The sequence below is a fragment of the Stigmatopora nigra genome, chromosome 2 (assembly GCF_051989575.1).
Source record: "Stigmatopora nigra isolate UIUO_SnigA chromosome 2, RoL_Snig_1.1, whole genome shotgun sequence".
Lineage (NCBI taxonomy): Eukaryota > Metazoa > Chordata > Actinopteri > Syngnathiformes > Syngnathidae > Stigmatopora > Stigmatopora nigra.
In genome coordinates this window covers 7,615,185-7,627,150 of record NC_135509.1, presented here as the reverse complement: position 1 = coordinate 7,627,150, position 11,966 = coordinate 7,615,185, and the positions used below count along the sequence as shown (strand labels likewise).

Here is an 11,966-nt window from a genome sequence, read left to right as displayed (position 1 = left end):
TGCGGGTGAGGCAATAAAGCGTTTATGGGATAGAAAATCCTGTGCATATGCACAGCCAGCAGTTTTTGATCAGATTGAATTTTTGTGCATCAAAACCACCAACAAAATAGTCATAAAAATTTAAACGCTCCACTATGTCTGTTATTGCTAACCATAAGATTCCGTTTTAAAAACAATAGGCAAATGGAGCGCTTTGAATAATTGGAAACATAATCATTAAAAAAAAGGCATGCAATTGCTGTGTGAAATTGAAGAACAAAGAAAAAAAATGGCTTTTTTCGTTTCTTACAAAGAGGTTTCCTTGGATTCCGGCACAACAGGCTTGAAAGTTAAGATTTCCGTAAAAGTGTGACCTGAAAAATGAAATAGGAAATATATCAGACAAATATATTTGAAAAGTTTTGAAGAAGTTGAATTATTAGGTAAAAATTGTTGAATTTTTAGAGAAAAATTAATAATATGTAATAAAACGCTGCTACATCAAGTGACTATTAGAGATGATTTCACTGGCCACTAGAGAGCAGTGTCTAACTTGGGGAGTTAAAGTATACATACAAGTATACAATTTTGGGGGTAAAAAGGCAAGTGGCAATTGGAAATTCTGTCACTGGCCACGAGAGGGCAGTGTAAGAGTAGAGGGAGTTTGAAAAGTGCACATAATATTGAATAAACACTATAAAAACATATTGTGGCAGGTCTTCGAACCCAAAAAACGCCATAAACGAGGTATTACTGTAAACAGGAAAATACAGGTGCACCCAAATTTTCCGTAAATTTCTTTCCTTGTCCATCTTACGTTTCCACTGATCCAAAGTCAGCTCGGCGTTATCCAACGAGTCGTCGTAGGGCGCCACTTCCGTCTCCTCCTCTGATTCGCGGAAGTGGGCGAAATACGGCAGCGCCAGGGCGTCGGCCGCCGTGGCCCGCTCATCCGGATCCAGTAATAGCATGCGCTCCAGTACACATATGGCTAAAAATGAGACGGGAATCCCTTCAAATTGAGGAAATGGGACGTAAAACGCGGCCTACCTTGAGGGTCGGCGTTGGAGAACACTTGGCGAAGGTCTTTCTTTTCGACTTTTTTGAGACTTTGTACGTAGCGTTTAGCCTGAAAATTGCAGAACGTCAATGCAGATCGGTAGCCATTTTGTGGGGGTAACTTACGTCCTCTGATTGAAGTTTGGTGATCAACTCCGGAGACGGCGTTCCAGTGATTTTCATGATTTCGTTCAGCTGGTCTAGATCTGAGGAGCTAAGAGTCAAGGGAAGGATGGTGACATGGCGGCCATTGATGGCAATTGACGTTAATGAGCATGTAAAAAGGATACGATCGTTGCCTTTAAAAAGGGGTTTTCCTTGCAACATCTCCGCCATGATGCAACCGACTGACCAAATATCCACTGGAGAAAAAAAGGACAAGAACCCCCCAAAAAAAATCACGTTGAACGAGCGCCCTCTTGTGGAAAACCTAAAAGGTAAATCTTGTGTGTTGACTTGATGTTTTATGATAAAATTCCCATGAAGATTGAATGTTTACCCTTTTAAAATAAAAGTTCAAACAAGAATTTTTTAAACAAAAAAAACAGAATATTAAGATCCCCCCCTAATATTTCAATCAAAAATTACATATTTTCAAATCTAAATTTTTGAAAGATGAATAAAACTGAGAATATACCTTTTCCATTGTAAATACATTTAAAAACCACAATGTTTACAATTTAACATTTTTTTAAAATGATATATTCAATGTTTCCCCTGATTATAGTTCTAAAAATGCAAAGATCTGCCAAACATTTGCATGTTTTTTTGTCTTTTTTCATAAGAAAATACAAAAAATGAAGTACCGGTCTGACTGTAGTGCATCCAGCTCAAGATGACCTCCGGGGCGCGGTACCAGCGCGTCACCACGTAGCCCGTCATCTGAGTGTCGGCCTGACGCGCCAAACCAAAATCCAAGATCTGAGAGGATACCAGCCATACACAGAGTCAACATTAGGCTACTGCCACGCTACTCCCAAAGAAAACCAAAACAAGGCGTACCTTGAGCTCGCAGTCTGGATTGACGGCCAGATTTCCGGGTTTGAGATCCTAAAAATGAGCAGCAGGCCGCTGTGATGGCACGCATTGGATGGGGAAGAAAAGCCAACTCACCCTATGAATGATCCCAGCAGAATGGATGAACTGGAATGGAAAGGAAGAAATTAGAGGAGAAAAGAAAAGGTCCAAAAGAGAATGGTCAGACCCACCTTGAGGCCTTTGAGAATCTGGTAGACCAAATATTGGATTTTTTCTTCCGACAGCCTCTGCAGCTTCATGACTTTGGCCAGGTCCGTCCCCATGAATGGCATTACCAGATAGCTTCAACGTAAACAAAAACAAAACAAAATTTCCAACAATCCATCCATCCAAAATATTTCTAAAAATATAGACATGAGCATTAAGAATTTTACATATTTTATTGTCATTTCGTTGCTTATGTTTTATTATTTTGCTGTGTATTTAAATCAACTTTCTTAGTTGGATTTAGCCAAGCTTGAAAGCAAAAACATAGGTAAGAGTTTTAAATCTTAGTTTTTTTTCCATCAAAAAAGTCTATTATTATTAGCTTCAATTAATTGCAATTTCTTTTTATTATATAATTAAATAATTTCTATATTGTGAGACTCGTGTCCAATATAAATGCAACAGCAACAACAAAAGAGGAATGAAATCCAAACAGGTGTGTGAAAATGTTCAAACGAAATGATATTTTTCCCAAACTATTCCTACTCACAAATCATGAAATTTGTCCAAGGAAAGGTCAGCAGTGAAGACATCTAAGAGGCCGATCACCTGTCGAGGAATAAGGATTTGAATCAGAGATGGGCTGGAGAAAAAAAGGGGGAGAGGGATCATTTCATCTGACATTTTCATGTTTGATGTGTTTGAGGAGCCGCAGTTCCCTGTAGGCCCGTTTGGCAAAAAGTTCAGACTGGAAAGGCCGGTACAGCTTCTTGATGGCCACTTTGTTTCTGGATCGGACGTCCGTTGCTGAGCTTTAAGTGAGAAAAAAAAGAAGTTTGGTGAAAATTCCTGCGAGATGTCCAATCACTTTTGACTGGGAGAGCTGATAGCAAATGGAATAGGAAGATTTTTGTTTTTAAACGCACAAGTTGCTGTTGATATTTGACGTCCAATCCATTGTCGGCAGCAAAGACAACTACCAATTATTTAAAAATATATATATTTTCAATACATTACATGTTCAGCCCTGATATAATAATTTAAAATCAGGCTCCAGTGGTCAATAGATACTGGCTTTTGCTACATAGCTATCAAGTTTCAGGCCAATCGGTTCATGGATAGCGGCAGAGTTGGCGTTCAAAGTGGTATCCACAAGAACGACAACAAACTGAGAGAAGACATAAAAACTGGATTTTTTTTTGTCAGGTCATTCCCCCAACTCCATTGATAAAAGTAATATGTGCAACAGCGCCCCCTACATGCAATCAACTCGAAAACCGCCGTTGACTGGTTCCGCCTACAGAGTCAATCATTGATGTTCAATTTGTTTTGTTGCGTTTTGGGGCAAATCTAACATCTACACTTCAAAAATATGCGTTCAAGAGCAATAGGAATATTGGAAATTGTACTCACCAAACCGTCCCGTAGGCTCCGGTCCCCACCTGCTTCAACTCGCGGTACCGATCGGGTACCTCCCAGGTGGTTTTGTTGATTTCCTGTCGACGGTAGCCCGGTCTGACGCGGCGAGACATACTTGTCGTGGGAGAAAGGCGAAAAAACGCTCTTCTATTCGAAAATTCAGCTCCTCTGGTTTAGCGTCTAAAGTCGTCCATTGTCCCAGCTTGTGCGCCTTGAACGTGGCGTGGCAGGGTCTGTGTGTATCAGTGTGTGTGTGTGGGGGAGCTAAGCTAAGCCACACCCAGCGTCACTTTGGACGCCTGCCACCAAAAGTGAAACACCTGGAAGGTAACAAGACACTCATAACAGGATGGTTAAGCACGCCGCGTTCGAGGGGAATCGGATTTTTTCATGTCTGTTTTTAAAAAAAAAAATCCACTTGCAAAAAACAGCCTGTACAAGTAAATAAATAAATATTTTGGATAAACAAAGGTCGAATACCTTTTGTGGTGGAAATGGCACATAGTCCCCAATGGTGACTAGGAAAAAAACGTTTTTGTAGTCATCTACACTAATCTGTACATATCATTTATTCACATATACCAACATATTATTAAACTGTGGGTACTGATTAATAAACAGTGCACAATTTACTGTATCAAAAGATTAGTTTACAGTTTAGTCACCGGTGGTTACAGATGACAAAACTATACATACAGTTAAGTAATCTGTACTCACAATTTACTATCTGAACTAAATTGTGTAATTTTGGTTACCGATTATCTATATTTTTTTCCTATGCTGGGATCTGAGGGGGCTTTGTAAAATGCAGCTCCAAGCAAGACTTGCTGGGACATGATCACTCATCACTTTGCCTCGAAAAATGTTGCAGCATATATAGTGAGTGTCCTCGCTGCACGTTGAGCGTGCTTGTTAAAGAACGGCTAAGATCAAACTTGTCTTTTTAATTAATATTCGATAACAACTGAGGTCAAGGAGAAAATTTGTGAAAATATGAAGTTGGGTTCTTGTGCTGATTTAGAGAAATAAATGAATAGTTTGCGTTAAAAAGTCAAGATTGTTTTGCAATATGAAACAGAAGAGATGAAATGGTCATGACGGGGTCATAGAGGTCAATAAGGAATTGGACAATAACTCAAATTAGCAGAATAAGTAATACTTTGAGAATAGAAAGGGTCAAAGGTCACATAAATCAGAAAAAAATGCATTGCATTGCATTGGCAGTTTAGGCTGAAATCTCTAGTTCATCTTTATTTTTTTTAATTTGCTTCTTAAATAAATACAATTTGGTATATGGCACTCTAAGGTTGATTTTTTAAAAATATTTAACAAATAGCCTGCCACAATTAACAATAACCATCCAATTCATTAAAATTCCTTAACACCAATCAAACTTTGCATATTCTTCAATATCTTCTTTATCCTCTGCCAAGAACTACTAATTAAACATGTAGTTTATGCAATATATGCATGTTTAAGCATCACTGCCACAAGTGGACAATCAGTAAATTGTCCACCAAAGCAACAAAAAAGTCTAAATAAAGTATAACCTGATATGGCATTTGACTCCCACAGTTTATCAGTCTCGAACGAGTCTTTGTAAGATTTTCCATTCGCGACATCATTAAAAGCCAGCAGACACTGAACAGACAGGTGACAAAACAGGCTGTTGACGGTCATAGACGACCAATTTTGCGACAAAAGCTGAGAATGAGTGAAAAAATGACTTTTAGATTATTATCATAACAATGCATTTTTTTCACCTGTCTGCTTGTGTCTTTGATGCTTCCTGTGGAGCGCCAAACGTCAAAAACCCCTCCATCGTTGGCCCCTGATAGGCTAATCAGACCTTACCATCTAAAAAGGAAGCCACACGCTCAAAACTTCCTCCCATTAGCCGGGCCAGTTCCCCAAATCGAGGAGGCGGTTACGAAGATCATGTGACACAGATAGCCTGAGACCAGGTGGGAGGTCGGCTATCGTATGGGACGGCGCGAGGCGACTGCGAGACCCCTTCCCGCCGCTCTTCTTCGTGGTCGTCGTCGTCCGCCTCCGCCTGTTGGCTGGCGCCACCTCGGCCCATCCAGGCGGGGACTTCCAGACCCGGTTGGGCGGAAAAAGGCTTCTCCAGAACTTTGAGGACACGTCGGACCTGAACCAAAGCAGAGAAATTGATTTCCATTGATCTAATGGCGCCTTTAAGAATGCGTTTTGGATAGGGATGTCCCCATCATATATATTTTTTGAACCAAGAATACTTAATACATCGCAGTTCCAACAGATTGTACATCAATCAGGCAATTCAAACCTCGGAAAAGTCTCCATTCTCTGCCGCCTCTATTGCATTCTGGGCGATGTAGTTCCTGAGCACCACTCGTGGGTTGTTGTCATCCATCACCCTGACTCTCTCCTCCTGCACAGCACGGATATCGCTTTGTCCGTCCATTTCCTGAGCCAACCGCTTCCTGCCAGCGAGAAAGTAACCTCTTCAGAACTTGGACGCCAGTTTCCCGTTTTTATTTTCCCACCCCATAAATCCCTCACCGATAGCGCGCGATCCAGCGGCTCCAATCCTCGGCCTGCTTGGCTTTGAGTCCTTCTTCGTCGGTCTCCATCAGTTCTTTGAGTTTGTCCAGTTTGCTCAGCTGTTTGGCCACGGTGGCCCTGTCTGAGATCATCTGGAAGAGTGCCGGGTTGCTCTGAGCCATGGATAGCAGCATGGCCAACTCACTGTAGGAAACAATAGCATTTTTAAAGTAGCTTCGTCAAGGAGATTCTACAAAATACTACGTTGTGCTCACCGTGGGTCCATGCTGGGCTTATTGGCAGCTTTAAACTCCTCCAAAGAAGCGCACTGCTCCAATAAAAGCTTGACGGCTTGCTTGACCGGCTCATCTTCTCCCTCGTTTTCTCCCTCGGTCGGGCAAGAAATCTGACTGAGACTGCGGAAAGTGTTGGTGAAGTCGGCACCTGGTAAGAAATGTTAAAAAAAAAACACTTTCAGGAGTTTGTGAATGACAGAACTTTGTCCAAGAGTATTACCGTATTTTCACGACTATAAGGCGCACTTAGAAGTCTGAAATGTTCTCCAAAATGTGCTTTATATATGGAAAATAATTAAAATGTGTCATAGTTGTGAAAATACGTAATAAAATAGAAGTTGCATTACGCTTGAAATTGTGCAATAAAGTTAGGTTGGGTCAGGGTTGGCCTCTGCATAGTGGAAACCACTGATGTTATATAAGGTAAGGATTTTGACAGATAGCATACAACTCAATGGAAAATGGTAGTGGAAACTCGTTGACGTTATCGTGCAACGAGTCGGAATCCGAAAATAAAAGATTATGGAGAGATTTTATAAACTTTAAGTAAATGGTCATGTTTGAGTGCCACTGACGTCAATTAGCCCAACCTGTGTCGTGCATTGTTCGCAGCAGCTCCGTAATCAGGATCTCGTCCTCGGGTTCCTCTTTTTTAAGTAAACCCAACTTCTTCCTCATCTGATCGAGATAATAGCTGTTGTACAAATCCAAATATTCCTCCATGACGGCCTCGGCCCGGTCGGGGGGAAGCTCGGGATCCAGCGCTTCCGCAAACTTGACCAGATTCCATCGGCAGATGGCGGGTTGGGCCTGGTAGGAGTAGCGTCCGGAGTTGTCCGAAGCGTTGCAGATGAACTCTGGGTCGAACCTGAGACAAAAAAAGGGGTGTGTCTGAAAACAACAACTTCTCTCTTGTAATTAGAATACCTGTCCATGAAGCCGTAAGGACCGTAGTCAAGCGTGAGGCCCAAAACGCTCATGTTGTCGGTGTTGAGGACCCCGTGGCAGAAACCCACGCATTGCCAGTGAGCCACCAGTCGAGCCGTCCGACGCATCACCTTCGTCAAACCGAGTCAGAAAAATAAGACACGTTTGCATTTTGGTCACCTTTGAGAATTTTCAAAAGCACATTTGCGGGGAAATGGTTGATAAACTTGAAAAAATCTGGACCATTTTTTGAAAAACCTGTTGCAAAACGTTTTTGGTTTTTGTCATCTTATTTTAAGACAATAATAAATAATTTCCTGATAATTTTCTCTCATTTTGGTGTTTCCTCATATCTGCAATACAAAATTGGGACAATTTGAGCAATTTTAAAGGGTTTAATTAGTAGTTGTGTGAGGACTGTGGAATGAATTAGAGAATTTACATATAAAGTATATCTCTACTTACAAAATGTTCAAGTTACGAAAACAATTCTGGAAGAAATTTATTTACTAAATAGAGGTACGATTGTATCCTAAAAAATTGCATTATTAACTGGAAGTCAGAATTTCTTATTTCAAACATGCTTTGTGTGGCTAAAAGGTCTTGGGAGTGTAAAAAAATAAAAAGTGTTGCAACCTCTCTAAAGAAGGCCACATTCCTCTCCACCCGGTCCGAGTACTGCCTTTGGATCTCGGGATAGAACATCTCGATGACATAATCCAGCATCCGAACCCTGATCTCGTCACGCCCGTAGCTGGGACCCTGACGTCCGGAGAACTCGTCCGCTGGCTTAAAGATCTCAAATGAACCGAACCTGTGCGGATCGTCGACGATGACGGGAAGCGCGCCGGGACGCTTCTTTCGAGGGCGACGACTGACCTCAAAAAAGTGGGCGCGATCCTCAGGACGGCCGCGCAGCTCTCGTGTCGAGGGTGTCCGCTGTAGTACACGTCCCTGACCACTCTGCTGTCCGAAGTGACGACAGAGCCCGCTCGCGTGGTGGGAACGCGGAGGAAGAACATGGCCTCGCTGCAGAGGAACTCTCTGATGCTGGAGCGAAGGACCTTGCGCCCATCGGCTTGTCTGGAATTGAAGCGTTAATGTAACATATACTTATATAGTAAAAGTTGATAGAGTAGGAACAATAATACTTCAAACATGTAATTTTGAAAAAAGGCAATTTAGTCTGCCTTTGAGAGTAAAAATAAATAGTATGTGTCATACTAATTTGAACTAAAAACAGAAAAAACTGATTAAAAAAATTAAAATTATTGATTTAAAAGGGGGAAAAGCAGTAAATTTAATATACATCTATACTCTTCATTTTAATTTGATCCTAAAACAGAAAAGCACTCATGATTTACTTTCCCGGGCCACACAAAATGATGCGGTGGGCCAGATTTGGCCCCCGGGCCGCCACTTTGACAGTGATGGTATACATGTGAAAAAAAGGGCAAATCACAATTAGAGATTACGTCACTGTCCAATAGAGGGCAGTGTCTACATTCATAAGTTAAAAAGTAGTACAGAGAGGATCTTGAAAATCCAAATATATAAATAATAGTAACCTCGAATATGGTGTTAATCCGGCTCCTTTGACCTGAATCTCCCATCGGCCACTTGGGTTCTCGTGCAAAAGTTGGGCGTCTTGATTTTGCGGGACTCTGACCTCCCCCAGGTAGCAGGCCGCCCCGTCGCCCAGTTGCCCGGCGAAATGCCCGAACTGATGCCCGCAGTAGCAATGGGCGGCGGGCTCGGAGCCTGGCATGATTTTAGTGCCACTCAGGTATTCGGGCCCAAGCGGGTCACCGGTCACTTCGTCCCCATCGAGGCCGAGCAGAGCCAAAGCGTGCTGGGACACCGCCACGAAGCGAGGGTTGCTCAGCGGTTGCGGCTCCACTCGGGAGAAGCAGGCGCCTTTCACCTGTCGCACGCCGGCCTCCTCGGAAGTGTCCAGGGGGAGTTTCTTCAAGGCGACGTTGTCAAAGTCCAGGCGTTCCAGAGCCGAACGACTGGCACCGAGCCCCATTTGGTCCATGCCGGCCGAGGTTAGAAAGCGAAAGAAGCCAGCGGGGAAACTATTTGCAGTTCTCAAGCGAAACAACGCAAACGCCATCAAATTGTGGGCAGCCCCATTTGGCTGCCTCTCAGTCGCCTTGTGTCGTACTTTTCACGAGTTACTTAGTCACGCTTTCGTAATCCGGAATCAGCAGCGGATGTTTGGGTTCGGGTGGTGTCGCATTATTATTATTCCCACCAGGAAATGGTAGCTTTCCGGAACCTTATGTTTATGTGCGTAACACGGCACTAACGATTATATTTTTTAGTGCTAGATATTAAATAATACACAAAATTGCACCAAAATAAACGCTACAAAAATAAACCGCACACGTTTAACACAGCGCTCTCTGGTGCTTCCTTTGAGAACTACACGTTTGTTTAACTGGTCTGCCAATGACAACCAAGAAGAACTGAGTTCAAGCGTCAAGTTAGACGTCTACTCGTGATACATTTTTAATTAAGTTCATAAGAGTCACGTGATAGGATGTCTATCATCGCCCAAAAGTCAAATCTTAAAATATTGCTTGCAGACATTGCAAGTCAAGTAGTTTGGAACACTTTGTCACATTGAATGCAAATCAAGTGACCCAAAAATCTGTAACAGGGAAACAGAAAAGAGCCACTTTCTGCGAGTTCAAGTCCATCCGCCCAGAGCTCGAGGCTACTCGGCGGGCACGCTATCCGGGCCCTCGTCCCGCAGCCCGGCCGTGCGATGGGTGTCTGAGGCGGACATTTCTCGGGAGAGCTCCTCGGGGTTATCGGGCGAGGCCACGTCCGGGCTGGAGTCGCAGCAATCCGAACTCTGGCCCGAGGTGGCGGCGCTGGGAGGGGCCGGCTCCGCCTCCATGTCCTCATCCTCCGGAACGGGCGACTCGTGGATGTCTGGGAAAAGAAAAGAGGAGTGGTTCAGGCAACGTGGCTGACCTTCACCACATTATAATCATCGTGTAACACCCTTTATAGATGTAAGCAAATTGTGACTTACTACTGAAAGCATCTGGATATTGCTTGCCAATCTTCCCTTTAAGTGTCCTAACAAAACAAAAAGAAAGAATAAATAAAGACCACATTTTTGTCTTTAAAAAAGTTAAAATGATCCGACCTTATCCGTCGGAAGATGCTGTCCAAATCTTTCTTCATCTCGATGAGAGTGCGCGTGTGGAGTAAGAAGCGCTCGTTCATCTGCTGCAGCCTCACGTTGGAAAGCCCGTTGAAGTTGATCAGCATTTCGTTGGTCTTCTCAAAGCGGTCCAACCTGAATGGGAAAGCTCAATCACTGCCATTGACGGTGAAAGACGTCCAATCCATTGAGCTCAAATGACTCAACCAGTCAAATGCATCCGACGGATTTTGACGCTGACATACATGTGTCTCTGGGCTTGGATGATGGCGTTGACATCCTCAGAGTTGACCATACTCAGCATTCTACTGCAGAACACACCAGAAGCGGTGGGCTCCACCATCGTGATGCTTCAGGTGAAGAATACTTCTAAAAATAATTAATATTAAGTGGAAAAGAAGAGAGGAAAATAAATAAATAGTAAACGGAATTCTTATTTAACATGCGTTTACTCACGGTGAACACTCCTGCTAGAAAATAATGCTACATGTAAATAAGAAAATAACACTCATAAAAATGGAAGATATAATCAAATATGGGAGTGAATACCTCGGTTACCGAAGAAGATATTTATATTGCCGAAATTTTGTCTATAAACGGCATAAATGAAGTCCATGCAACTGCGCGTCAAATCATAATAAACACCTTCCGCAATTTTCGTCACTTCCTGTCATGAGACTCGTATTTCTGGGGACTCGTGGAATTGAATGTCCCCTTTGTAGAAAATGCGTGTCTTTTAAAAAAAATGTGTCAAAATAGAAAATATCTTCAAGAAAATACTAGTTTTCGGTTTCTCGTTTTATAACGAAATCCTGTTGGTATGGTTGCGGTTTAAAAATATATATATACAGAAGGCGAGATGACAAAATGTGTGGTCTTGAGCGAAAATAACCGGCGGCCATCTTGCGTCGGAGAATGTAGGCTTATACTAACGCACATTGTGCATCTAGCTTCTTATTTGTGATATATTGGTAGAGTAGCTACTGTGGCGTAATTACAATTCGTGCGTATTTTGTTTTTATTTTGCGAGTATGGCATAAACTTATGAAAGAGTATTATACTAAGTAAATCATCACAATCCTACTGAAATTCTCAAAGCGAACGAAGTACTTTAACCTGAAGCTAATAGTACTGTCTTGCAAAAACTTAAAAAAATATGTTTATTCATTTTCTGATCCACAGAATAAACTTTGTATAGTGTACCCTGAAAACAAATTGACACAAAACCTCCCCATAAAACTCACAAAATTACTTTTATTAAGGGACAAGTAAAAAAAGTACATGATGTATAAAAAATACAAAAGCGCTTCATCTAACGTGAGAGCGAAAGAAATGCATAGCAAAGATACATGCAAAGTCTAGCGTGATGGATCCTAGCGATCCTTTTCTACAAG

The 11,966-nt window shown here is 42.3% G+C and overlaps 3 protein-coding genes across 5 annotated transcripts; all 3 read right to left on the bottom strand.

Moving 5' to 3' along the window:
* mapk12a (mitogen-activated protein kinase 12a) lies at nucleotides 1-3,963 on the bottom strand. Its single transcript, XM_077710892.1, has 12 exons — nucleotides 3,637-3,963; nucleotides 2,906-3,035; nucleotides 2,774-2,832; nucleotides 2,247-2,358; nucleotides 2,152-2,181; nucleotides 2,041-2,088; nucleotides 1,845-1,959; nucleotides 1,329-1,400; nucleotides 1,165-1,244; nucleotides 1,030-1,108; nucleotides 797-970; nucleotides 1-353 (listed from the first exon to the last, which is right to left on the bottom strand). Exons 1-12 carry the CDS (start codon nucleotides 3,753-3,755, stop codon nucleotides 286-288), a joined length of 1,086 nt encoding a protein of 361 aa, XP_077567018.1. The 5' UTR covers nucleotides 3,756-3,963; the 3' UTR covers nucleotides 1-285.
* Nucleotides 3,964-4,866: 903 nt separating this feature from the next.
* selenoo1 (selenoprotein O1) lies at nucleotides 4,867-9,654 on the bottom strand. Its single transcript, XM_077742711.1, has 9 exons — nucleotides 8,960-9,654; nucleotides 8,271-8,474; nucleotides 8,028-8,205; nucleotides 7,392-7,522; nucleotides 7,055-7,332; nucleotides 6,444-6,612; nucleotides 6,187-6,372; nucleotides 5,951-6,107; nucleotides 4,867-5,794 (listed from the first exon to the last, which is right to left on the bottom strand). Exons 1-9 carry the CDS (start codon nucleotides 9,505-9,507, stop codon nucleotides 5,570-5,572), a joined length of 2,076 nt encoding a protein of 691 aa, XP_077598837.1. The 5' UTR covers nucleotides 9,508-9,654; the 3' UTR covers nucleotides 4,867-5,569.
* A 287-nt stretch (nucleotides 9,655-9,941) lies between these two features.
* On the bottom strand, nucleotides 9,942-11,259 carry kxd1 (KxDL motif containing 1). Of its 3 annotated transcripts, none has more exons than XM_077742717.1 (5): nucleotides 11,122-11,259; nucleotides 10,818-10,938; nucleotides 10,555-10,707; nucleotides 10,438-10,484; nucleotides 9,942-10,334 (listed from the first exon to the last, which is right to left on the bottom strand). In XM_077742717.1, the coding sequence occupies exons 2-5, from the start codon at nucleotides 10,913-10,915 to the stop codon at nucleotides 10,114-10,116; spliced, it is 519 nt and encodes a 172-aa protein (XP_077598843.1). In that variant the 5' UTR covers nucleotides 10,916-10,938; nucleotides 11,122-11,259; the 3' UTR covers nucleotides 9,942-10,113. The 3 variants fall into 3 exon arrangements, with proteins under 3 accessions (XP_077598843.1, XP_077598841.1, XP_077598842.1); XM_077742715.1 differs by having other exon boundaries at nucleotides 10,818-10,941; nucleotides 11,029-11,239; XM_077742716.1 differs by having other exon boundaries at nucleotides 11,029-11,239.
* Nucleotides 11,260-11,966: the final 707 nt, after the last annotated feature.

Coding starts and splice junctions, on each gene's coding strand:
- kxd1 (XM_077742717.1), bottom strand. CDS start 10,915: ATGGTGGAGCCCACCGCTTCTGGTGTGTTCTGCAGTAGAATGCTGAGT. Junction 10,708..10,817: donor ATCCAAGCCCAGAGACACAT/GTATGTCAGCGT, acceptor TTTCCCATTCAG/GTTGGACCGCTTTGAGAAGA. Junction 10,335..10,437: donor ATATCCAGATGCTTTCAGTA/GTAAGTCACAAT, acceptor TTCTTTTCCCAG/ACATCCACGAGTCGCCCGTT.
- mapk12a (XM_077710892.1), bottom strand. CDS start 3,755: ATGTCTCGCCGCGTCAGACCGGGCTACCGTCGACAGGAAATCAACAAA. Junction 3,036..3,636: donor GGAGCCTACGGGACGGTTTG/GTGAGTACAATT, acceptor TCTCACTTAAAG/CTCAGCAACGGACGTCCGAT. Junction 1,109..1,164: donor CCAAACTTCAATCAGAGGAC/GTAAGTTACCCC, acceptor TGCAATTTTCAG/GCTAAACGCTACGTACAAAG.